General features: G+C 41.0%; 2 protein-coding genes across 2 annotated transcripts in view; one reads left to right on the forward strand and one right to left on the reverse strand.

Annotated features, from left to right (window-relative positions):
- The window catches only part of LOC134624179 (NACHT, LRR and PYD domains-containing protein 12-like), a 463,420-nt gene that overhangs the window by 380,238 nt on the left and 55,852 nt on the right, over positions 1-27,330 (reverse strand). The gene's annotated exons all lie outside the window — the stretch shown is intronic.
- Positions 2,940-5,714, forward strand: LOC135932468 (uncharacterized). The gene is made up of 4 exons (XM_065469950.1): positions 2,940-3,872; positions 3,975-4,044; positions 4,578-4,749; positions 5,546-5,714. The coding sequence occupies exons 1-4, from the start codon at positions 2,940-2,942 to the stop codon at positions 5,712-5,714; spliced, it is 1,344 nt and encodes a 447-aa protein (XP_065326022.1).

The raw sequence follows: 27,330 nt of genomic DNA on the forward strand, positions 1-27,330 counted from the left end.
AGAGATGCTTGAAGAGGGTCACAGCATGTCTCCAAATGGTGACGGGTTACTCAGCCTTTTATAGCCCCTAGTGGCCCCCACCTATTTGTAAAAGCCTAAACATTCACATGTTTTCTCTCTTACCTAAGTTATGACCTCGGCTCCCTGTCTTCATGCTCTAAGGAAGGTGGGGGTATGGAATGTAGTCTGTCTCTACTAAAATAGACACAAGGTCTCCTGCACACAACATTCTCTTCATGATTCAGCAGTATAATATGTCAAGAAACAGTGTAACACATTCACAGCAGATCAAGGGTACAGAGTAATGCACCCCTATCTAATGAACTACAAAGTGATTATATTCTTCTAACCCAAACGTATGATGGGAACTAGACTACTCACACAGCACACAGTCTAAACTAAAAGATAATATATGTCCTACAGTTGTTAACATAAATCAGCTATCTTGACTACAGGCATAAAGTAACATATGTTTCTACTAATAATCTCACAAGTACAAAGCAACACTTTGTTTCTATTCTGAGTTACTTTGTTTGTTGGATTTCAGTCGGTTTCTGCTTGAATTCATGTTAGAATCAAATGCTTTTATATGTTTCACTTATTGTTTGCTGAAGTTGATTTTCAGCTGTTTCCAAACCAAAGGCTTGTTTTAAAGAGTCAGTTTCACTGTGATTGAGGGAACAACGTGTTTGCAGTTTCTATCCAACAACATCGAGCAGTTAAAGAGTTGATGTTACTCGCAGCTCAGCGCTCTGCAGCAGGCTGGACTTTAAAATGAATGGGACCATCTGCAGACCAAGTCCAGCAGGTCTTCCACAGATCCTGTTAGAAAAATGTGCTTTTCATTTGCTGCAGCCATAGAAGCTGATGAAGATTTCAAATACCATTCCAAAGAAAAACTGGTTTGCAGGCTGAGTATGAGGAGAAGGAAACTCCAAACTAGTCCAGTCATTTACAGTGTACAGGAATATTGATGGTCGTACTGGGAGCAGCACCAGTTTAATGTTCCACATGTTTTATAGGATTAAGGAATTCCTCTGCACTGTTAGCCTTTGCAGTAATTTCCATAGCTTAGTACTGCAAAATCAACAGTACAAAACTCCAAAGGATGTTTGCAGTTTAGTACTGTAATTTGCAAGTAATTGTGGGAAAATTCCATGAGATTACATTATTTTTACTGTAACTCACTGTACTCATGGAAACAGCTGTAAAATACAGCAAATGTAACAATTGGTGATGTTACTGAGATTATACTATTACACCATCCGGATTTCTGTTGTTTTCTACTGTAGATCTAAAAGTAATTACCTAAATCCTCATTCAGAGTGTATTACCATAAAATGCAATTCATTGTGAGAGTAGTATCACATGGAAACTGTAATATGCAGCATCATTTTTAACTTAAGGAGTATCCTTATAGATATCTCTATATACTAAAACAGGGGCCAATGTAGGTAACGTATACTTAGACTGATTTCTTTTCTATATGTTACATTTAAAGTAATGTTTAAAAGTTACTTCATTTAGCAGGGTGTAGCTTTTTACTCTTCTTAGTCTTTTTTATACTGGAACTTCATTGTTTCTGTATAAGGTGGTACTTTTAAGACACCTCTGTCCAACTACAGTGAACTAACCAGAAGTCTCGGAATACAGTGGGGCAAAAAAGTATTTAGTCAGTCACCGATTGTCCAAGTGCCCCCACCTAAAATGATGACAGAGGCCAGTAATTTGCACCAGAGGTACACGTCAACTGTGAGAGACAGAATGTGAAAAAAAAATCCATGAATACTTGGTACCTTTGTAGCAGTTGTCTACAAAGGTACCAAGTATGTCAAAGGCTATGTTTCCATTGTAGATGACACTGATGATGGCTTGGTTTTTGGGAATATAGCTGTTATACTTGTTAACGATTACTAATTGTTACGAACGTTAACGAATTGTACTTTGTGCTCGAGTTGCATCACTCAGTACTCCTCATTGACCTTGGACTTCACTGCTTGCATTGCCCTACAGAAAGAAGTGTTTGTGTAAATGCTGGCAGTCTGATGGATTATTACCCACCACCACTTTATAACATGGCAGGCCTTTTTGTTGTCTTCCTACACCATTCAGTTTCCTCTTAATTTTCTTTCAGGGATGGAAATTGAAGAGGAACTCACAAGCCTCCTGCCGGCACTAGACAAAGAGAAAATAATCTGCATTGCAGAACATCTGATGGACGTTATTGGTGTACAACAAAAAAGTGATCTTTTGTTTGTGGAGGAGGAAGATCTCCAACTCTTTCTCACAACAATTCAAATACGTAAACTACTTCTTGCATTTAAAGGAGGTTTGTGTAGGTTCTGTACAAATCATACACTTGAGTCTATGATTTGAAGGTCACTCATAGACTCATATGTCACTGATTAGCTTGAGTAGCTTTTTTTCTCTTCACCATACTACACATGTACTTTGACAGTATAATATTAAAGAGCATTTTGGGGCTCACATTGTCTGGTAGATACTTAACAAAGAAAACATAAACAATGGTGCTAAATCTAACACCATTAACCTTTCATTGGTAGTGGTACAACTAAGGGTTTGAAATTGTGACATACTGTAAAATATATTAACTCAAGGTCTTTTCAATGCAAAACCTTGAGTTTGTAGTTCTTTTGTAGTCCTGGGATTGCTTCTTTTCATCTTCAGACAAGGTCCCCCAAAACTGCCTTGCCGTTACTACTCAATCCTAATTGAAGGGTTCATCTTTTAGTGAGGACATATTTGTTGACATAGTAGCTTTTTAAGGTAACTTTTCCAATGATCTTTATTTATTTATTTGTTTAGATGGCAACAGACCAGAGAACCTGAATGACACCATTACTCTGGAGCCTTGCCCTGCTGCATCAGCTGAAACATCAAGCCATCCACCTCACCCCTCCTCCTCCACGTCCACCACTATGTACAACCATTACTCCAGCTCTTGGGTCTCACACTTACAGATTCCTTGGGAAAGATTTCCACTCCGACTGTCGCATGCAATCACAAAAGGAGACAGAGCTCATCCAGAGGACAGGAGAAGTATGGTTAGAATTGTTGTGGAGGCCATGCAAGTTCACTGCAGGAACCCTAAACGTGCATCTTGTGGAGAAGTTGCTAAAATCATTGTAAACAGATACCCTCAAACATTTGCAGATTTTACTGAAAAGGGAGAAAGACTGGGTTGTGGACATTATTCACTACTAAGAAGCATCAAATCTAGAGTTGAACATGTTAATCAAGATAATACAACACATAGACTTTGTCAAACAAAGAGAACCAGGAATGAGGAAGACTGCAGTCCCAACAGTAGTGCAACCCCACCTAAAAAAGATAGATCCCTTGTTGATAGCTATGGTTGTATAAATTGGCAACCAGTTGAACTTCCTGAGGGGGAAACGCCAGCTTCTTTAGAGGAAAAGAAGCACATCTTGTTGACAATTTTTAATTCAGAAGGACCTGGAGCTGTGGAGAGACCTGATGTGGATGACTTCATGTGCCTCACATATATTTCTCAGCGGCAGCTTATCAACAGTTGTCCCTCACTGTCAGTAGCTGAAATTCAGGAGCAGTGGCCATTCTTGTTTACTCGGAAAGGTCTTTCGAACCACTTTTACAAACTCACAGGCATCGATATCAGTGGGCGCTTAGGTCAGGCCCTCATAACCAAAGGCAGAAGGATTATTAACTATTTCTCCAGCCAGAAGCTCAAATGGAACCTTGGTATAAGGACACTCATCCAGCAGATAGAAAGTGAGGGAGTTTTGACCAACAACAATGTTGGCACAGCAGCCATACTTCTCATGATGAAGTATTACGAGGAAGATGAAGACTCCCTCTTTGTCTTAGCAGATGTAAGCTTTTTTCATACAGCTCTAGGTTTAATGCTGTTGCTTGCTGTCCTGTTTCGGTTTTTTTTTTTGTTACATAAAATGTCTTGGTCCTTTTTCTGGCAGGAAACATCTACCAGGATGTCCCTTGAAGCAGAGAGCAACCTGCCAATCGCTCCAGGGCTGATTATGCTTGGTAAGAAGTCACTCATGAAATAGAGCTGATTAGACCGTATTAAAATTTCTGTTTGGCACAGGAGCTTTTCATGGACACAGGTATCCAGTCTCTGTTATGTTAGCTCAAATTTCTGTAATTTCCTTTATAAACCAAGGTTGTTGGACATGTGTCTCAGTGAACCCAGCAAGGTAGCAATATCAAATTTCACATTACATATTACTGATCAACATGGTAGTCTAGCTACACCAACAGCAGAAATACTGAAGTCAATACTGTAAAGTTTAACAGCAGCACAAACTATAACCTCCAAAATAACCATACAGTTGATTCATCTCTGGTAGTTTAATTGGGCTGACTCTTTGTTAGGTGTGTTTAATGTGCAGAATAATTCCCAATTATGTACAATTCTAATATGTTAAAGCAGACTTATGTACATAAGGCCATTAATAATTAACTGTACGCAGCTATTTATGACTATCTACAGTGTGAAGAAGTGAAGTATTGTAATTATTTTATGTTGCATAATGACATAATGCCCCTATACATTTAAGGACAAAGTTTAATGACCGCCACCTGCTGGATGGTGAGTGCAGAGGGGCGTGTAATTGTTGAGCTGGACAAAGAGAACACCTTTGCTGATGCGATGTCAGTCTTCTTTGGTTCGTTCTATGTATTGAACCTGGAATACCAGGAGTCAGCGTGTGCAACATTGGAACTAATTCAGAGATATGTTTGTACAGGTAGCTAATTGCTTTATGACTATATAGACAGTGTGAAGAAGTGAAGTATTGAAATTGTTTTATGTTGCATAATGACAACATGTTGCCCCCATACATTTAAGGACAAGTAAAGTAAAAGTAAAGTAAAATTTTATTTATATAGCACCTTTCAAGATAAAAATCACAAAGTGCTTTACAGAGGCAGAAAACAGACATTAAAATCCAAAACAAAACAAAATTAACCAAAAGCGAGTTTAAACAGCTTTTTAAAAGACATGACTGAGTCCACAGATCTCAAACTCAAAGGGAGCGAGTTCCAGAGTCTGGGAGCCACTGATACAAACGCTCTGTCACCTTTTGTTTTTAACCTTGTATGCGGGACAACCAGCAACCCCTGGTCACAAGACCTCAGGGACCTGCTGGGGTGATAGGAAAGAAGAAGATCACTTAACTATGTTGGAGCTACACTGTGCAGGGCCCTATAAGTCATGATCAGGATCTTAAATTGGACCACAAAGTTTAATGACCGCCACCTGCTGGATGGTGAGTGCAGAGGGATGTGTAATTGTTGAGCTGGACAAAGAGAACACCTTTGCTGATGCGATGTCTTCTTTGGTTCATTCTATGTATTGAATCTGGAATACCCGGAGTCAGCGTGTGCAACATTGGAACTAATTCAGAGGTATGTTTGAACAGTTAGCTAATAGTGATAGATGATGAATAAATTATCCCTAAGTAACTCATTATTTCAGATCACAACTCAGTGTTACTGAATGTTACTATTTATTGTGGCATGTTTTAAGGTTTTTTGTAAGGATAAACCCTGAAGAGGGAACAAAATGTACCTCCAAGGTTGGGACAAGCAGAAAGACTGGGACCACTGTGAAGCGAAAGGTTGTTCACATTAACCCTCATGTCACAACTTTCCTCCAGCGCCTTACTGAATTTGAGTGGAAAACTTCAAATTAGGCATGGCCCATGCTTTCTGGACATTTACACAAGACGAACAACAATGAAGACGAGCTCTCTCACCATCTTGCAAGACGCTGTCTCTGTCCAATAGGTTTTTTGAGTGCAACAGTTTAGATTTTTTTTTCCTTCTTTTACCCGTTTGTTTCAGCTACTTACACTTTAATTGTCACATGTATTGGCTCACTCTACAAATCAATAAACTCAGTCCACAAAGCAAGATCAGGGTTCAGTGCAGGTCAGTCAAGTTCCTTCACACCACACACCCTCATCCATGTCCTTGTGGACCCTGCTTTGTGCATTGATTTGGTAGTGTGAGCCAGTATTTTGGACAAAGTGTATATATAGAGGCAGAGGTGTGGGGCTTGATATTATATTCATTACAATTCAGTTTATTTGTATGGTGCCAACAAAATGAATGACAAGGCACTTCACATTGTAGGTTTAAGACCCTACAAAATATAACTAAGAAAACCCAACACTTGAGCATATGTTGTCTGCCATGATATGGATATGGAGCCCGTTCTCACTCCCGAGGCGTAACATCCCGACGTTTTGTCACGTCCTGCGGCGTTCCTGAGGAACGCGAAAGGTGACCTTCCACGTTGTTATGGTACGCGGCGGTTTCCAGCCCTGTACTGCAGCCCTAAACTTAACCTTATCACTAAGCCTAACCATAACCTTATGCCTAACCTTAACCATAACCTTATGCCTAACCATAACCTTATTCCTAACCTTAACCATAACCGTATCCCTACGCCTAAACCTAACCTTATCCCTAAGCCTAACCATAACCTTATGCCTAAACCTAACCATAACCGTATACCTAAGCCTAAACCTAACCTTATCGCTAAACCTAACCATAACCTTATTCCTAACCTTAACCAGCACTTTAATGAGGTGAAATAGTGTTTTCTAAAGCGATTTTAAGGGGAAAAGCGAAGATGTGTAGATTGAGTCCAAAGGGTTCTCATGTGTCCGCAGTTTTCCGATGTCGTGACGTAGGAACGCCTTGGGTGCCCGAAAACGTAATATGTTGACGATTTGTCACCTAGCGTAAAATGTTACGATTTGGGAGTGAGAACGGGTTGGGATATGACATAATATCGTTATTGTTTGTATAACTATCTGAGAAAATAATGGATTACATGGTTTAGTAAAAACAAGTGCTTCCTCAATGAAAATATGTTTTCAATTATTTTCAGTTTTTTTCATTTTGGAAATGTGTATTTCAGCAGGGAAAAATCAGAACAGAAATAAAAAGTGGTGTGAAGCACATTAATTATTGTGTGTGTGTATCTATCTATATCTCGATCAATCGATCTTTAGTGGGTATATATATGTTTTTATATAAAAATATATATAAATAAATGGTAAATTTTTTTTAATAGAATTTTTTTGTACCCCTCCACTCTCTTACAGTATGTTACTGTTTCTTTAAATTACGGTAAATTACGACCTGTTAAACAGTAAATGATCGCCTGTAGGAACACGGTATCCTCTAGCAGAGATGAATATTTTTAGTACTGATGTTGCGTGATAACGGTAAGTTACTGGTGAATATATTGCAGTTATTACCTTGCAGCATGCTTACAGTGACATACCATGAATAAACGGTAGTATACCAATTTCTTAATCACAGTATAATGTTACTTTGTTGACCTATTTTAAGCCAAAAAGCTACTGTGCATTACCATAATTTGTCCAAGAGTATTATACCACAACAGCAAAAAAAGGTATCATCCTGCAGAACGGTAGGCTACCGTAACACGCCGTCATGGTATGATGCTGGCAACAGTGACACCAGTATGTTACTGTAAAGTGGAGACGAAAAGTCTAACAGTGCAGAGCATCATGTGGAAAGACAGCGTGATGTCCTGATGGACAGGTGGAAAGAACCAAGTCCTCAGCTGAAACACTCGTGTTTGTCCACAGACAGGAAACACAGCAGGAAACAAAGAAGCTCATGGATAACACACTTCCTGTCAGTCACAATGAGGCTGGAGCCAAACACAGAAAGGTGTTTTTGTCCAGATGAGCCCAGAGAAGAAACACGAGTGTTCACAGACATCAGAAACTCAGAGAGGTGAAACATGAGGTTGGAGTCCTCGTCAGCATCCAGAAGAGCTGCTGTGAAACCCTGAGTACTCATGACAGACTCTGATGGCACAAACACATCATGATTCAAACATGAAGACAAACATGGAGCTCCTGATCCTCCTGCATGAGAACAAGCTGACATGAGCGCTGTGTCTGAGAGTGTCTCCCTGTCACAGTGACAAGAACACAGCTGCTGCTCACAGTCATTAAACTGACCTGAGGTCAGCTGCTAGCACGTCTCTGTGCTCCTTACATATGAACCATGTGACCTCACATCAGTGCTGTGGATGACTGTAGTCATAGAAGAGTAGAGCTGTAGCAGGTGGTGTGAGGAGGAGGAGGAGGTGGTGTATTCTAGTTAACGCAGTATTGAAACACTCCAGCAGAGGGTGAGCCAGCCTTTTGAGTAAGGAGCATAGCTGGGCTAAGTATTTCAGGTGATTCTGCATCTGAAGAGAAAGGAACTATAGGCCTGGAGTTAATAATAGCCGTTACTTCTGCCATTAAAGTGCACAATACTTCGTGATATGTGAGGAGTGTGGAAGGTTGAACTCCCATGTACAACCATGATTGTTCACATATCTCTGTACTTTTGAGTCTTTTACTGTTTTGTGGTACTCAAGTTTGTTGCAGGCACCAACAAAATTAGTCCCACAGTCAGAGTGCAGTTGTTTACATGGGCCCCGGATAGCAAAGAATCTTCGGAGACAGTTAATGAAGGATGAAGTATCCATGGACTCAATCACTTCAATGTGAACAGCACGAGTACTTAGACAAGCAAATAACACCGCCCAGCGCTTATTGTAGGCCAGTCCTCCTCTTGTTCGCCTTGCAACTACATTCCAAGGCCCAAAGACATCCAGACCTGTGTAAGTAAAGGGGGGAGAAGTACTAAGTCGTTCCTCTGGCAAATGTGACATCTTCTGGCTCTCAGTTCTGCCTCGCAGCTTCCGACAAATGACACATCCATGAAGAACACTGCCTATGCATCTTTTGCCACCTATCAACCATATTCCAGCTACTCGAATCACACCCTCTGTGAAGACACGGCCTTGGTGTTCCACTTGTTCATGGTAGTGTCGTATGAGCAATGTAGAGACATGATGTCTGCCAGGCATAATGACTGGGTGCTTCTCCTGATTGATAAGATCAGCTAGCTTCAGCCTGCCGCCAACTCGAAGCAGACCATCCGCGTCTATGAATGGATTCAGCTTTGCCAATGGGCTTTTCTGGCTGATATTGCCTTTCTTGGAGAGAGTGTCTAACTCCTCAGAGAAACTAGCTGCCTGCACAGAGCGAATAATAACACTCCTTGCCTTAGACAATTCACTGACAGTATGTGGCTTTGAACACTGATGCCATCCTTTGCATTCATTGTTGCTTTGGGTCATGGACTGAAAAGAATGTGCAATGTGAATAAGTGTGGCAACTGCTCTCTGCAAAGAGTTCCATGAAGAAAATTTCTCAAACCTTTCTGGGGTGAGTTTCTTCTCCTCTTTCTTACTGGCACAGCACGTGACTTGTGGCCGGATCTCTTTATCCAAGTCTGGGTCAACAAGACTGAAGATCTCCTGCTGCTCAGCAGAATTTTTGTGTTGTTCATATAAGAACGCTGGTCCAGTCAGCCAGTTCGTATTAGTGAGCTGAGAGGCTTGGATTGATCTTGAAGCATGATCTGCTGGATTATGTTCTGTGGGCACATATCTCCACTGGTCTGGCTGCGTCGATTGTCGAATTCGTTGAACTCGGTTGTGAACATACACATAAAAGCGTTTCGACTCATTATAGATATATCCAAGCACTACTTTGCTATCACAAAAGAAGGTGACTGCATCAAGCTCCAAGTCTAACTCCTGGACAATAAGTTCAGCCATTTCCACCGCTAGCACTGCCGCACAGAGTTCTAATCTGGGGATGGTGGGCTCACTTAATGGTGCCAGTTTGGCCTTCCCTAGAACAAAGCCAATGTTTATCTGTCCTTCGTCATCAGTTGTTCTGAGGTATGCTACAGCACCGATGGCTTTGGTTGAAGCATCTGAGAAAATGCATATTTCTTTTTTCTTGGCCTTTGAAGGAGACTTGACTGTGTAAGCTCGAGGAATATGCAGCTGTTGAAGGTCTTGTAGTGAGTCCCTCCACGCTTCCCATTCACTGTATTTCTCTAAAGGGAGTGACTCATCCCAGTCGCTTACTGAAGTGGATAGTTCTCTTAGTAGAAACTTTCCTTGAATGGTGATAGGGGCTACAAACCCAAGAGGATCGAAAAGGCTATTTACTGTGGATAAAGCCCCACGCCGTGTGAAAGGTTGCTGGTTGGTCGATGCTTGAAAAGTGAATGTATCTGTAGCCACTTCCCAGCTCAAACCAAGACTGCGCTGTGTAGGAATAGGTTCTGCTCCTAGGTCAAGATCCTTGATTTCTTTCGCGTGGTCTTCTGCTGGAAATGCTCTCAGCACATTCATGCTGTTTGATACTATCTTATGAAGCCTTATATTAGACTCTGAAAGAGAGGCTTGCGTTCTCTTAATCAGGGAAATGGCTTCCTCTTCAGTTGGTAAAGAAACTAGACCATCATCCACATAAAACTCACGTTCCACAAAGCGTTTGGTGTCTGGTCCATGTTGCTCTTCTCCCTTCTCAGCTGCTCTCCTGAGGCAGTAAGTAGCCACTGCCGGTGAGGGACTGTTGCCAAATACATGGACACGCATCCTGTACTCCACGACGTCTTTGCTTGGGTTGTTATCACGGTACCACAGAAAGCGCAAAAAGTCCCGATGATCCTCTCTCACCACAAAACTGTAAAACATCTGCTCGATGTCTGCTGTCACTGCCACCTGCTCCTTCCTGAAACGCATAAGGACACCTAAGAGACTATTATTCAGGTCTGGTCCAGTGAGCAGAACATTGTTCAGAGAGATGCCCTTGTATTGTGCACTAGAATCAAAAACTACTCTCATCTGGTCCGGCTTTCTTGGATGATAAACTCCAAATGTTGGTAAATACCAGCACTCAGTCCCCTCTATCAGTGGAGGTGCTAGCTCTGCGTGGTTGTTATCCAATACACGCTGCATGAAAGCAAGAAACTGCTCCTTTTTGTTTGGATTCCGCTCCAGTTTGCGTCTAAGAGAAGAAAGGCGCATCGCAGCTTGCTCTCGATTGTTTGGTAGAGGTGGCATTGGAGAACGAAAGGGGAGGGGTGCAACCCAGCTGTTGGACTCACCTTGGGAAACCTCCTTATCCATTATTTTTAGAAAGTGTTCGTCTTCCACTGATAATGCAGGCTTCTCATCATCATTTGTTCTCCTGAAAACTGTGACTCCAAGGGAATCCACCGTTCTGCCACCCCAACAGCCTTGTAGGGGACTCTGCAATAAAGTCAAATCAACCCTTTCTTTGAGGTGAACATGGCTTGTGCATTGACTGAACAGTGAGGGTCTTCCATTCTCTAAGACATTTGTCTTGAAGCTGCAAACTGTAGGCTTATGGACTTTCCCTAAGCAAACATCAACCACCAGGACCCAACCAAGATCCAACTTTTGTGCAAAGGGTGCGTTTCCAGGGCCATTGATCTGCTGTCTGACTTTGTGGACCCTAAGAATGTCTCTGCCAAGCAAAAGTAGAATGAGAGCATCCCTATCTATAGCTGGGATTTCAGTGGCAATTCTCTTGAGATGAGGATGGTGGAAAGCGGCCTCGGGTGTTGGGATTTCCTCACGATTGTCTGGAATGTCATTGCATTCAAGCAGTGTTGGCAGTGTGAGGCTGATACCACCATTAAGTGCCTCAATTTGATATCCATTGGCTCTTCTTCCAGAAGTCTCTCTAATGCCAGCACATGTCTTCAAGGTGTAGGGGAATGCCTCACCATGAATGTTGAACAGGTCGAAGAATTCTGTCCTTGCTAATGATCTGTTACTCTGGTCGTCGAGCATAGCGTACATCATAACGGCATTTTCATGCTGACCTTTTGGATAGACCTTGACGAGACATATTTTAGAGCAGGACTTTGCTGTAATGTTGCTACCACAAACATCGGTGCACAAGGAGCTCACAGCAGGCGATAAGGCATCCTGTTTTCCTTCCTCCCCGCCGTCCTCTGTTGGAGTGTCTAAGGACTTGGTTATCCATGGTGGTGGACCAGGATGTAATGCGGTAGTGTGGCTGTCGCCGTTGCACTCATCACATTTTAATGCAGCTTTGCACATGTGGGCAAGATGTGTGGATGGTGAGCAGCATCTGAAACAAATCCCTTGCTCTTTTGAGTAGGCTTTCCGTTCCTCAATAGTTTTCAATCTGAAGCTGCGGCATTTCCTCAGTGGGTGAGGCTTGTTATGGATGGGACAATATCTATCTGGTTCATCTTTAGCTGTTACCTTCAGATCTGCAGCTGAAGAGACATTAGTCTTTTGCACTGAAACTGGTTTCCTGAATGTTGCAGACTTTAAGAAAGGCCTCTCTAGCTTGGTAGAATAGTTGCTTGGAAGTGCAAAGCTGGGATCATTCCTTGTCTTAGCTTGGTGGCAGATAAACTGAGTAAAGAAAGAGAAGGAAGGATATGATACATGATGCTCTTCCTTATACTTGGATCCTTGAGAAATCCATTTGTCCTGCAAGTTGTATGGCAGCTTTTCTACAATTGGGCCAATGCAGCGAGCAGTGTCCAGGTATGCCAAACCTGGAAGAGAGCCATCTTCTTTAGCTGAGAGTAGCTCCATTAGAAGATCACCAAGTTGTCTTAACTTACTATTGTCCTTGTTTGAGATTTTAGGAAAGCTGTCCAGTTTCTCAAACAAAGCATGTTCTATGACCTCCGGGGCGCCGTAACATTCATCCAACCTGTCCCAAGTCATTTTTAAGGCTGCTCCTGGGTTGCCTACCTGAACTGCCCTCATACGCCTCACATACTCTGACGACTCTTTTCCAAGCCATTTCGACAGCAAGTCCAACTCTTCACTGGCTGTGAGGTCTAAATCCTTTATTGTGTTAAGGAAAGATGACCTCCATGCTCTGTAAGTTTCTGGACAGTCATCAAATTTTGATAAGCCAGTACTCACAAGCTCTTTCCGGGCTAAATACTTTGCTATGTCCATCATACCTGCAGACTCTGGATGCACACTCTTCGTCGGCGGACTAGCTTTGCCCTTTCCTGACATTTGTCACTGTATGGTACCTGCAGTGTTGCCTCTTTTTTAATATGGGGGAGCCCTTTGTCTTGTCGTTGGACAGGTAAGTGAGAGTCAGTAGGTAGGTGAGATGCTAGGGGTATCTTAAAATCTTGTTCGGCATCCAGTTGTGGAGAGTAGGAATGCTGGTTAACACTTTTGATGTTGGCCTCCTTCCAGGTGTTTTGAGAAAATTGCGTCGTAAAACAGGTGGGATGCTCTGGTTTCTGGTCATGTGCCAGGTGGAACGTTGTTTCAGACTGTTGACTAAGCCGTGTGGCCTGGTCCCTAACATAGTCACTCACACGTTCGTACATGCCCTGAAGTTCTGCTGAGTCGCTTTTCTTACTGCAAAGCTCCTCGCCCACATGTTCTGCTGCTGCCTCCAATATCTCTGCCTGGGCGATGGCAGCTGCAGCCTCCTTTTCCAGATGCAGGGCATCTAAATTAGCCTCCAATCTCGCTTTGTCGACTTTGATAGCAATTTCCCTTTCTGCAAATGTTGCACGTGCTTTTGCAGCTTCTGCTAATGCCCTTGCTCGTGCTGCTTCAACACCCATAGATGATTTTGATGAGCGTGCAGAACTAGAACGCCGGGAAGTAACTGATGCTTCATCTTTAATGCTCATTGATTCCTTCAGTGAAGGGGTTCTCCTACCTTTTTCGTCCATGTTCTCTGCAATCTGCTGCAATAGTATAGTCTAGCCAGCTGTGTCTTTGTCTTTTCACTGTACTGCTCTCCTTGCGTGTGTGCATGCGTGCGTAGGTACACAATTCAGCAGCCAGCCAAACTCCATTCAAAAGAATACGGGAGTCAGGATATAGCGTCCAAGCTCCAGGTGCTTTATTTTACATTGCACCGCCATACACCATTGAATCAGAGTGAAACTAAAACAAAACAAGAATACAACAGTAAGGTGATTAACACACTGATATTACAAATTCTCTTATGTACTCTACAGCAAGTCAAGGCTAGCAACAAAAGACAAAGAAATATCCATGTAATAGGTCCTCCTATGTATACATGACATGAGATTAGCTTAGCAATATAATTATACACAAAGTTAGGCTTTAGAACACAAAACTACCAAAATGTTACTAAAATATGGCTCTATACTCTTAAGTCAACAAGTACTTACAGACGATGCTTTCGAAGGCATAAACAAGAAAGAGGATTGCAGCGGATAACTACAGGAACACTTCAGCACATGTGAACCTGCTTACCCCAACTAACATGGCTGACTTCCTGTTCTGGGTCAAAGTGCATGTCACATTAACAACAATTTACAAGGCCCAGTAGGGGGCACTGAATTCAAGGCAGAACAGTTCTCCTTAAATTGCTGTCTGTCTGAGTGGTTTCCAAAAAACGATGTGGGCTTCATAGATAATTGGCAAACCTTCTGGATGAAAACTGGACGAATTATGGATTTTATCAACTGGTCCCCTAATGCAATGGACAGCCTCTTCTCAACGAGAAGCCTGGGTTGGGTGAGCCTGACTGTCCTGGAGGTACTTTCCTCGCCGGGCACACGGTGGCATAACTGGAGGGTTGTGTGCCTGGTGGGACTGTTGATCGAAGACATTGAAGACATCTACCTGTTCGGAACCATGATAACAGGGTTGCTGATCGGAGCTGGCTTGGCCATGGCTTATAGAAGATTAAAGAAAGCGGAATCGGCTGTTCAAACCCCCACAAGGCTGCCTGCTGTGATTGAAATGATGGGACGAGTCGTGAGTTCTCAAAATGGGCTCATTGAACGCAGCACGAATAAGATCTTGGAGAAGCTTGAGGCTGCCGTGAATACTCAGAATAAGACCACTAAGCGAAAACTGGATTACATCTCGGAGAAGCTCACGGTGGTCGTGAGCTCTCAGAATCTGCTTTTTGACCGCAGGACTGACAACATCATGGAGAAGCTCACAGCTCTCCAACAGCAGATTAAGAGACCAGTGTCGGACTGCTAGAACAGCTTTGAAATTCACATGAGTTGTTTACACTAGAGCAGGGGTCGGCAACCTGCGGCTCTGGAGCCACATGCGGCTCTTTTGTCCTTATACTGCGACTCCGGTTGGTTTGGGAAAATAAATTAGAAGTATTAAGCTGAAGTGTATTTTATTTGTGTTTAGTTCTTTTTTTAACTTGCAGTTCTAAATTGGAAGATTATTGTGATATTGAAATATAAAAATAAAATTATATTTTATTATTTTTCATCGCTCAAAATAAGTGTCACACTCGTGGAAACTGATATACCCACCTAAACACCGTACATTTATCGAGACTTTCAACCCCAGGTAGGCCAATTATGGATCTTGGGATCCACATTATGTCAGCAGCTGTTCTCCACCGTGAACTATGTTAAAAACAAACACCGCTCACGCCTCACAGACGACAGCTTACAGTCCTGCATGAAGATGAAAGTGACTTCGTATAGCCCCGATTTGCAGACGCTGTGCACAGAGGTTCAGGAGCAGAAGTTCCATTGTAAACATACCACGGCAGACCCGCTGCTTTTCAACATCTCTTTATTGACCCCTTTTCACACACGGTTGCTGTACGCATACAGCCTGACAACACATCAGCACAGATAGCACAGACTTTAAGGTGGCGAGGCGTGATTGCAGGTGCTGCTCAGGTGCGTCCGCCTCCCCTGCAGCGGCGCTGCAGACCACGCCCCGCCACACACATTAACCAGGTAAAATACATATTTAGGCAGAATTTTGCAAATATCTATTTTTCATCTTTTAGCAGCATAGTGCTTTTTTCAAATTATTTTTTAAAAGCCAGGTCAAGGCTCCAAAAGCCCAAAGGCGATATGAGGGTGGCGGCTCACAACAGTTTTTGTTTGCTGGATCATTTTAGTTCAGCTGGGTGTCTTTGCTTTGTTATATTTCTTTAAGAGTTCAAAATGTGTTAATTATATAAATAAAATGTAATTTTTTCTGTAGCACTTCGTGGATTTCATAAGCAACACACCTTAGTTGCTCTGTGGATTCTTTTAAAAAGCAGTTAAAAACTTTTCTGTTCAGACAAGCCTTTTGTTGATCTACGCATTTGATATTGTTTACATTATTTACATTTGATCTTTTACATTGTGTATAATGTCTATTGATTGTATTATTTATTTTAATATTTGTGTATAGCGCTTTGTGACAGCCTGTCTGTGAAAAGTGCTTAATAAGTAAACTTTATTTACTTACTTACTTACTTAAGTTGTTCACAGAAAGCATAAAGGTAAAAAAAAAGACAATATATACAGTGTTATCTTCATTTAGATGTCCGTCTCAGCTGAACTCTGGACACACACACACATACACGTACACTGATACACACTCATCCCCCTCTCCCTTTTCAAACGCCTTCGATGCTTGTCCTCTCCTGGGACAGATGGTGGGTCGACTGGACCAGTGCAGACATGCTGCAGGACTGTATGCGCTGTCTACACGAGCTCTCTCTTAACCTTACCCAACCCTGTTGCTTATCCTGTGTTTCTATGGTGTGTTGATAGTCATGTGCTTTTTGTGCTGGGGTGTTTTTTTTCTGTCCTCAAACTGTTCTCACATTGGGAGCTCAGTCTGAGTGGAGTTTTTTTTTTCTCCTCCTCTCACCTCATGTATTTTCGTTCCCTTTTCCTATCAGCCTACCTCTCTGACACGTCTTCCCAATGTGATGTTTGTGTAAAGTTTGGTCAGAAGGTTCCTTTGTAAGTGTGCATGCGCAATTAGTGTGCTGCCTGCTGTAACCTATAATTTCCTTCGGGATTAATAAAGTATTCTGATCCTGATTCTCAAAATGTAAAAGAACCCACCCACCACTTTAATGACAGCCTAGATATTGTGTTAACATATGGCATAGAAACTGAACATTTAACACTGTTTTCTGAAAACCCTATTTGAAAAGAGTATTTAAAAGTAGAATGGGAGGCAGAGCCTTCAGTTTTCAGGCCCCTCGTCTGTGGAACCAGCTTCCAGTTTGGATTCAGGAGACAGACACTATCTCTACTTTCAAGATTAGGCTTCAAACTTTCCTTTTTGCTAAAGCATATAGTTAGGGCTGGACCAGGTGACCCTGAATCCTCCCTTAGTTATGCTGCAATAGACGTAGGCTGCCGGGGATTCCCATGATGCATTGAGTTTTTCCTTTCCAGTCACCTTTCTCACTCACTATGTGTTAATAGACCTCTCTGCATCGAATCATATCTGTTATTAATCTCTGTCTCTCTTCCACAGCATGTCTTTATCCTGTCTTCCTTCTCTCACCCCAACCAATCACAGCAGATGGCCCCGCCCCTACCTGAGCCTGGTTCTGCCGGAGGTTTCTTCCTGTTAAAAGGGAGTTTTTCCTTCCCACTGTTGCCAAAGTGCTTGCTCATAGGGGGTCATATGATTGTTGGGTTTTTCTCTGTATCTATTATTGTACGAGCTACTGTACAATATAAAGGGTCTTGAGGTGACTGTTGTTGTAATTTGGCGGTATATAAATAAATTGAATTGAATTGAATATAAGAAGAGTCCGATATGCATTGGGTCTCTCTTCTTTCTGCTGCTTCTTTCCTCTCTGTCTTTTGTGTGTGCTTTAAGGCTCTTCACCCGGGTTTGCTATGCTTTTTGTTCATTTTGATCTCTTTTTATGTTATTTTTGCTTTTAAATGTAGTGTTCTGCTGTTCCCATATATAAAAACTACATATATAAAACTGTATAATAAAATCTGTTCTAAGAATTCTACTCTTTTTCCAGAGAATCCGTATGATCCCACAGTGTTGTTGGGATAAGGTTATCACATTGCTTCAAAATTTACGACCCAACAGGGAGACATGGACATTAAGACATAGAAGAATAACAAGGCACATGCGAGCACACGGGACACAGGTGACACTGATAATCTTAACAAGACAGGGCAGGAGCAAACACAACGTGACGTACACTGACGGGAGACTATCAAAGTAAAACAGGAAAGACGCAGACAGGAGGGGGAGCGAGATCATGGGGACCGCACAGACAAAACGGGCTGGGGAAAATATGGAATAAAATACAAGGCATGGGAACTCACAGATACACCGAGGGGGACACAGGGGTAAGGAAATGAGGGGAAATGTAATACACTAAACTGAACAACCTAGGAACCATGGAATTAATAATGAACAAAATACAATAAAGAAGATAACAGAAAACACTGGGTTGAAATGACTATTGAGAATAGAAATATTTTACTGCTATTATTTGCTGCTATTTTTATAATCATCATTACCATTTCATGTTAATAGTGAGGTTGCATTCAGAGGCATTCAGATGTTCAAAGATATGGGTATTATATTAGTCTTTATTACAGGTTGTTATAACCACTTCAAATTGTGGAGTTGAATTTATAATTTAAAGGTTTTTGAATGTTTTTGTATTCTTATACTGAAGTCTTCAGTGGGTGAGAAGCTGACTGCAGGCTGACAGGAAATGCGTCTGCAAGCCATGCTTTTGCAGAAGTGAAACTGTTCAGAGAGCAGATGCACACTCTGTGCACCCACAGACAGACGAGACATACACACACATACAGACACAAATAGAGAGGTCACGACACGTACGCAGTACACAGCACGCACGCGCCCCCGCACGTGCACGCACACACACATACACACCATAGTAGATCTATTTTGGTAGGGCAGAAGTGAAGATGTATTTTTGCTGCAAGTGCAGAATTGTGGCGAAGTACTTAGAGGAAGTGCACCAGATCCCCCACAGGGAAGCGACAGCGAAGACGAGCTGAGGGGAAGCACCGACCCGAAGACTATGTTCTTTTAAAACTATGTTAAAGGTTGTTGACAGAACATTTGTGGTTTAGGCTGACGTATGCTTTGTTTAAATCTGCCTAGCAACAGAAAAGGGGGCTGTACTATCTTAACCCTATAAAACCGCTGTCTGAATATGGTAAAGCAGTTCAATACTGATTGGGTTGTTGAACTCACACATGTGTTCATTAAAATGCCGTCTAAATTGCACACGCCTGGATCTGTGGTTATTTATGGATTCCTCTCTCAACAATGAACCTTAACATTTGGGGGCTCGTTCCGGTGAGAGAGAGGGAATGTTGGGGTAGACGGAGAGATCCGGGGTCCGTGGTGATTAGATGGGCAGATACGAGTCAGTGGTCTGAAGTGAGAGACAAGCCGGCTTAAACAAAGGTAAGGCACATACCTGTTGAAGTTTCCAAAATGTGCTAGATTGGATATGACAAAATTGAAGTCTACTCACTGAAAATTACTGGTGAATGTCTGTTTTGATTTTGCTGAAGTTTTTTATGAGGTTTACCGGTTGAAGTAATGATAATGAAGTATAAGTGACAGTACTGAGTAATGAGAATAAAGGAATGAAAAGAGAAAGCAGTTGGAGCTGCTAATTTAGTGTGATAGGGAATTTGGTCATTTTGTGGGTTCAAGTCCCATTGGTTATGCAACCCTTAAGAACTTTCTCGGAGGTGACGCTCCCTGCTGGATAGAGAAATCTATCCTTCACCTAGCGGCGACTAGGGATAGTTTCGGGCAACATTCGAGGAGGACTTGGGAATCTCCAAAACTGTTGAGGGTTGTCCTTAATCTTAATCCTGTTTTGGGTGTAGATTGTTGTTTCAAATTATTCTAAATTACTTTAGGACAAGGAGTCTGGGACCCTTAAGAAGCGCATTTTTCTCCTTGGTAACGCTTGCACTAGGGCAGGACGCTGACCCTTGGCCTACCGGTGAGTAGGGATAGTACCGTCGACAGCGGGGGAGAACTTGGGAACCTCCGAAATTGCTAGGAGTTAGAGTCTCCTATTTTGCGCTTTTTGGCTACGATAAATTTGGTTAGGGCATTAGCAATCGGGCCACCGTCAGGGACGGAATACTGGCTAAAATTGGTCGCAAAAAAGTCTGGGACTTGATCGGTTGGACCGTTATTATTAAATTTGTCGAAATTATATAGGTTTAAGAGGCCTAGAAAAATCTGTGCAGTTGTAATTAAAGACGTCTCTGTGTAATATAAAATATGAGATCTATGAGTAAGATCAGTCTCTGTGTCAGCAATGCACAGCCGGATGTGCACTGATGGTGTGTGTAAATGCAAATGAGGAGCGGTGACGCGCAGAGAGGGTGGTTTCAGTTTCGAGAGTATTGAGCTTTATAACTATTGTTTGCCAATTTTGCTAAATGCCTGTATATAAGAGGTTGGTTTTGCTTATTACGAGAGTATAAATACAGTTTGAATATATTAGTGTGGATGTATAGTAAATGACTGAATTTTGATAGATGTATATATCTTGAGCCATAAAGGCTGGTGTGTTTTATTTTTCAGTTATGTGTGTGTGGTGAGAAGCGGTGTGTGAGACGATGAGAGGTTTCAGTTTTCTTTTTCTTTTCTTTTTGATTTGCTCTTTCTGATTATGGAAGGCATGTCCAAGATACGCATAGGAAAGTGTATTTTGAGTGATTTTAACTGTGTGACTGCTGTCAGTATTTGATTTGAGTGACTCTGCGTGAGTTCTCTGAGTGAGAGAAAAGGCAGTGTGTGTGAGACGACTCATGGCGTCTGAAAGAGGTTAGAACCTTTAAAAGTGTGTATGAAAGAAAGGAGTGTGAAATATATTTCTTTTGTGATGTAGAGTAGGATGTTTTAAAGTTTGAAAGTGCTTTTAATTCAAGAAATGCATGAGTGATGGTATGAGAGGTTGAGTTTCTTTTTCTCTCAGTTCAAAAACACATAAGTATATACTCTTGGTTAATTGTTGGGATGTTTGAAAGAGCTCTATTTAAATGTGTGTGAGTGAAAATGAATGTGTACTGTTTTAGATCAAGATTTAGTAGAATTACTGATTGTTTGTAGACTGTGAAATTCAAAGGGAGACAGAGTCTGACTGTTGCTTGCAGGAAGTCTCTGCGGAGGCTGCTGCAACAGGAAGTATGTGTGTGTGTGTGGGACAGGAAACGCATGCCCATATATGGGAACTGAGTGTGTAAAGAAAGAACACACAGAGACAGATGAGCTACCTCTAGACACATGAAGCAAATGAAGCCTTTAAGAAAAGAAATGAATATAATACTAATTGTATGCTTTAGTGTGCCAATACAGGTGGACGTCTCTCAACTTTGGAACCTTGAGTGCAGCACCAGAACAATAGATTAACAGAATTGGGAGAATAAGCCAGTCTTTGGCTCGAAATTGTGCGGCTTGATCTCTCACTTTGTCCCTGAAACTGAGAAGAAACTCAAAGGACAGTCAAGGACAGTCAATCTCCTGATGGAGACCGACAGAACATCGTGGACTTGAAGAATTAATTGAAGCTAAAAGCAGTGCAAGTGAAAGCAGTAACACTGACGACCACTGATGAGTCCAGCAGTATGAAAAATGCCACATGCATGCTGGTGAAGAACAGTGTGATGTGTCTGCTTGAAGGCACTGACTCTCATATTTGCCATGAATGGAGAAGAAAACAGAACAAATGAAAATAAGACTGAAGGCACTGAATGTGATATTTTGCCATGGTGGGACTTAACCTAAAAGAAAGACTGTAAAGAAACAGAGAAGAAGACAACAGCTGAGTTGAGACTGTGTTTGCTGGAACTTTGAAGCCCGAACAGGACACTGTGAATGAAAGAGGACCAGTGAGAGATGAACCTGGACGAGTTGGACTGCGAGAATATAGGATATAATTGGATTGAAAATTGAAGCCTGAACTCAGGAATTGTTTAGGGATGTCCACCACAGCATAACAAAGAGGTAAACATTAGAAAAGGTAAGAATAATGAAAGAAAATAATTGTCATTACCTTAATGAATAGAAAACACACATACAAATTGTTACATGTGAGATTATTTTTGAAATGAATCAGAAGTGAGATAGTTTGAATCTAAAGCTCAGTGGTGAAATGCATAAATTAAATATGAATATATAGGATGCAATGAAGAAACAGCTTACATGTAGTGAACATTAACATGAATACATAGAAATGCAACGAAGAACTCAATGAATTAATTCAATGAAGAAGCAGTTTACACTCAATTAACATAAAATGCAAGGAAGAACACGCTTACATGCATGGCATAATTGGTATTTCTGACCAGAGATAGAGAAATGGGTTATTTAACCACTTGTGATAAAATTGAAAATGTCTTAGTTTTGTTATTTTCAGGAGTAAAGCAGAACCGGACCAATTCTCCACAGCAGCAGTCGGAAGAAAGTTAGAGGGTAACATCAATGGATAAGTTAAGGCAAGTTTCTGGTTGAATTGTTCACAGCATGATGTGTCCAGGAACCTGAAAAGCAAGCCCTAGCTCCTGGCTGAAGACCAGGAGGGTGGTAATGTAAGGTGGGGAAATCAAAATTTGGGTTAGTAATTCGGGAAAAAGAAAACTGACTGCTTAACTGGAGAATTGGGATGTGTCTGGGAGACTGTGAAGCCATAGATGCAAAATAACACATACACATACACACACAAACAGAAGATGCATTAACCTTACAAAGACAAGCTCCTGAAGCTTAATGCATAGAGACATTGATTAAAACCTGGCTAAGAACACAAGCATATGCAATGAAGATCAGCTTGCTGCTTGTATGAGTGAGAGAATGGTGTGAATGGTTAATAAAATTGATGGAAAGATTTAAAAAAGATGGAAAAAACACAAGAAAAGTATTAAAGCAGTTTTAAAAGAGTGCCTTAGGAGTGCCTTTGCACTGATTGATAAAAGTAAGTGATTAGTATAGAAAGAAAATGAAAATAATTCAATAATGTGATAAGGTTTAAACATGTATTTCTCTTGTCAAGTTGGCTGTTGAGCTGTGAGTCTATGCAAATTAGCTGGAGCAGAGACACTTCCTGTGTGCGTGTGTTTCGGAGGCTTTCAGTTCAAGAGAGAGCGGTGGCTGTTGAAGATTATTTGGCGAAATATATAATGGTAAAGTATTAGGATATTTGATTACGGTGGTCAGGTCTGTTCAGAGGGGCAGATTTGGACAGGAAATTTATAATGTAGTGATGACACGTTGTCAAAATCGGTTTATATCATATGCTGAATGAAAACATGGCAAAGTGAGGAAGGGTGACGTTGTGCAAACGGTCTTTGATCTTTTGACGAGGTTTTCGGTGTGTTGAATGGGTGAAATTTAAGATTGTTTAAGATTTTTTGGGGCTGTTGTTTTTCATTTTAATAGAGGGAGTTTTGATAAACATGGACATGTCGAAAAGGGCCCATAGTTTGTGTAACAGTGCACTTAGGAAAAACCTGTCAGGTGATTTTGTTTTGTACTTTGATGAGCTAATAATCAGCTCTCTTTTTTCATTTTTGTTCTAAGCAGGCCTGGAAGAGAGTGAACTGACGGCGCTGACAAAATCACCAAGTACGAAAATCAGGTGGGCTTTACAGAATTATAAATTGGCTGAGAAGGAGACCTGATTGGCGGCGAGTCTCTGTTTAATTTTAGGATTGTATCGATTCAATCCAGTCAAAAGTATAGCGAACTATTTTCCTAAAAAGGAAAACGAAATAAAACAAAGGATTGAGCTCATTTTGCTGATGTGGAGCATTTCATTATTTGCGCAGAAGGCTGCAGTATCAGCAAAAATATCATGTGAGAATGCGTGTGAGTGAATGTGAGTGACTGGACTAAGGTGGGAATGAATAAATGTGGACAAATTTACCATGTGAGGAAAAGAAAGGGGATGCTTTGTTTTGCTTTTGCCAAAAGCAGGACAAGTGGGAGATTTAGATCTGGGGATGCTGATGTTCCTTTGAGTGGATTTCTGTTTTATTGATTTGGGTTAGACCATATTATTACATTATATTGTTGGGAGAAGGCTAAATGCCAAAAGGGAAATATTGTTTGATGAGATTCAAGTTACCATTAACTGAGGTAACTCATGATTAATAACTGTTCTGTTTAAGTTTATTTTTTGTCATGACACAGACTGGATCATAAAGGGGGAGAGTTAAGTACAGGTTTTGTTTCCAGGAAGTTCCAAGGATCCAGACTTTGCATGGAGCAACGATTTGGAGAAGATTTGACATAATAATTAAATTGATCTTATTCCTTAAACACAGGTTTTCAGGGCTGGAGCAAAATACCGGAGAGGAAGATGGCTGAAGTGTTCTGAGAAATGATATGCAAGGTTATTATCGTTAACGAAAACTAACGAAATAACGAATAAAAAACATTTTCGTTAACGGAAATAAAAATAAAAACGAGACTTTGCAATAAAAGGAAAACTAACTAAAACTGAAATGACCGTTCACAAAACTAACTAAAATTAACTGAATTTTTAGAGAAAATGTGTTTAGTTTTCGTTGATGTGTATGTGTCATACGTTAGTCTAGGGTGAGAATGAAGTGTATTTTCCAGGTTATGTTCTTGCTGTGCCTTATTATGCCTGCAGGTGGCAAGTACCTCAGTCGGGTCATCTGTGTTGCCGCTCCGTCCACGAGTCCAATTTGGGATTACTTTGAATATGACTGTGTTTTGGATAAAGCAAGTGTCTTGTAGTGGAACGAGACAAATTATGAGGGACATTCTAAAGGGAAAGAAATCCCACAAACCTTAAAGTGCACTTGAAAAGCTCACACAAGAAGGCTAACCTAGCTTACCTTGAGAAGGTAAGGGAGCACGCCCAACCCTCATCCCCAGAAACAGAAGCTAACACCAGGCAAGGCAGCGTGATGCATCCCGAGACAACAGGACTGGGATATCTACATAACTGTGTGAGTCAATTGCCTTAACACCCGGTGCTGCAAGAGTTAATAGTCTCATTGGGGCCAAGATATACATTTTATAGTTGCCTGGTATCAACGGTTGTTCATCTGCCTTTATTTATTTATTTAAAGAACCCATAGGTGGGAATGTGAGTTGTCTGTCTCTGCGTGTTAGCCCTGCGACAGACAGGCGACCTGTCCAGGGTGCAGGGTATGGTAGCTGGAATAACAACATACCCAAGGATAAGCAGAAGAGAATGACTGATATGATGAAACTGGGATTTTGTTACACTTAATTATTGCAAACACAACTAAAACTATAACTGAAACTAATCAAAACTAAACTGAAACTAAGGATTTTCAAAAAAATAAAAACTAAACTAAACTAGCAAACAATTGGTAAAAACTAATTAAAACTAATATAAAATTGAAAATCTGAAGTCAAAACGAAATAAAAATAAAAACTAATGAAAATTGCAAAACTATTAAAACCCTGATGATATGACATGACTAACCTTTTTTCCCTTTTTAATTTGTTAAGCTTGGGTGAAGCATGTTGAGTTTTTTGCCACATGAGATGTGTCAAAAAGAGAGGGATTTAAGATTTAATTTGTTTAATTTGAAATGGGTTTTAGTATGATTTTATAACGATTGGGGTTGTTTGATAATTTAGATATGGTAAAACTGAGGCAGAGATTGTTAATTCTAAAGAAAGGAGTAAAATGAACTGAATTCTGTTTAGAAGATAAATTGCTGGTGTTAATAAGAAGTTGTACACCAAATTTAGAGGGAAACTGTGGGAATAAAGGATATGCTTTGGGGAAAATAGTGAACATTTTATGAGAAGAAAATGTGGGATCTCTTTTTGATTTTTAGAATAAAGTTGTGATAATGTAGGCTTTAGAAACAGATAGTAAATAGATTTATTTCTAGGGTAGAGGAGAGCTTTTATGAGGATGTTAAAAGTCTCGCTGACTCAAATGAATAATAGGGGAGATTAAATATGTAGAAATTATTTTTTCTTACACATTGCAATCGTGCTCATTAACAGAGTTGATGTTCGGTCCAGTTAAGGTCATAAGCTTCGATGAGCGTTATGTCTCAGTCGATATAGTGTAGGGGACTTGGAGCAACAGAAGGATAAACAGCATTCACGCTTACAAACACATATGGTTTAAACATAGGTGAGGCCTAGGGCCTGAAATTCATTTAGCTTTTAACTGCATTTGAGCTGGCCCTGTAACAAGTGACAGAAAAGAGGAACTGAATAGGAGTTTGTTTGTAACTAAACTGTGTGACATGTAAAATATTGAGATAACACATGCAGCTCTAAATTAGTCCTCTTATATAAAATGCAGTTACAGAATAACAAATGCTTGTTGAAGTGACCAAGTTTTTGTTTAAAACAGAAGCAAAGGGAGAAAGCTTATATATTTTGGTTAAGTCTGATAAAGTATAAATTAGAATGAGTCATTACATTAAGAGCAGCAAAATGAAATAAAATGATATATTCAAACAGGTTATCACCCAGGAAATGGGAGTTCAAAATACAGTTAGAGTTCAGCTTTTAGCTATGATGAAATTTACTCAGGAGCTATTGATTATATGTTTACACTTAGTCAATTGGAGTGGTTGTTTTTTCTTTGATCCTTTAGTAGAATAAGCCGTTATAATGATTTTCTTGATACACTTTCTTGTGATAGGTGACTTTAGATGAGAGGCACCTGCAGCAGCAGCGACAGTTTTGTGCATAGGATGTTGGTGATCAGATAAGGAACCAACAGGAAGCCTGCAGAGACGTGCAAGCAGTGCTTTAAGAGTTTTACAAAGGCTGAGTAATGTTACGAATACGAATACGCAATTAGGTTCATGTTTTGAGTAATATTAGGTCGAATCAGGTTTGAATAAAGAGAACCACTGAGGAACAGAGTAAGTTAGAGCCATAGGAGGAGAAGGTGTTTTCTATCCTTTGCAGGCGGCCTGATTTCCACTAGAGAGGGACCCAGGAAAGGGATAGACCACTGGAGATTCACAAGTGTAGGGGGTCTCTCACCGGGTATGAGTGAGTTCAGGGGTGAGGGAGGAGTGCGGATTGAGCTCTGCTCGCACTCTTATTCTCTCATGCCCCCGATCAACTTTAGGCTCGCTGATACTTTGGTGTGAGTAACCTTAAGCATGAGTGTTCTCAAGTGGGAGCGGGCAGTTCATTACTAAGACCACCTAGATGACATGGGGTTGTCTGGTTCACTAAATCACAGAATGCCGAGAGAGGGTCAGAGTGGGTAAAGTGATCCTAATGTCCATGACGCCAGGGGTGGACAGGGAAGCAGCTGAATGGGCCAAGGAGTGACCCAACATAATGTATGGCGACCTCTGGTGGTCCAGAGGTCGAGAGAGGGAGTATTGAGAATAGAAATATTTTACTGCTATTATTTGCTGCTATTTTTATAATCATCATTACCATTTCATGTTAATAGTGAGGTTGCATTCAGAGGCATTCAGATGTTCAAAGATATGGGTATTATATTAGTCTTTATTACAGGTTGTTATAACCACTTCAAATTGTGGAGTTGAATTTATAATTTAAAGGTTTTTGAATGTTTTTGTATTCTTATACTGAAGTCTTCAGTGGGTGAGAAGCTGACTGCAGGC

The sequence above is a fragment of the Pelmatolapia mariae genome, linkage group LG3_W, assembly GCF_036321145.2.
Source record: "Pelmatolapia mariae isolate MD_Pm_ZW linkage group LG3_W, Pm_UMD_F_2, whole genome shotgun sequence".
Taxonomy (NCBI): domain Eukaryota; kingdom Metazoa; phylum Chordata; class Actinopteri; order Cichliformes; family Cichlidae; genus Pelmatolapia; species Pelmatolapia mariae.

What these genes read in the sequence shown, in the direction of transcription:
- LOC135932468 (XM_065469950.1), top strand. Translation starts at nt 2,940, where the DNA reads ATGTACAACCATTACTCCAGCTCTTGGGTCTCACACTTACAGATTCCT. An exon ending in CCCTCTTTGTCTTAGCAGAT is followed by an intron (nt 3,873 to 3,974) that starts GTAAGCTTTTTT and finishes TTTTTCTGGCAG; the next exon opens with GAAACATCTACCAGGATGTC. An exon ending in TCCAGGGCTGATTATGCTTG is followed by an intron (nt 4,045 to 4,577) that starts GTAAGAAGTCAC and finishes TATACATTTAAG; the next exon opens with GACAAAGTTTAATGACCGCC.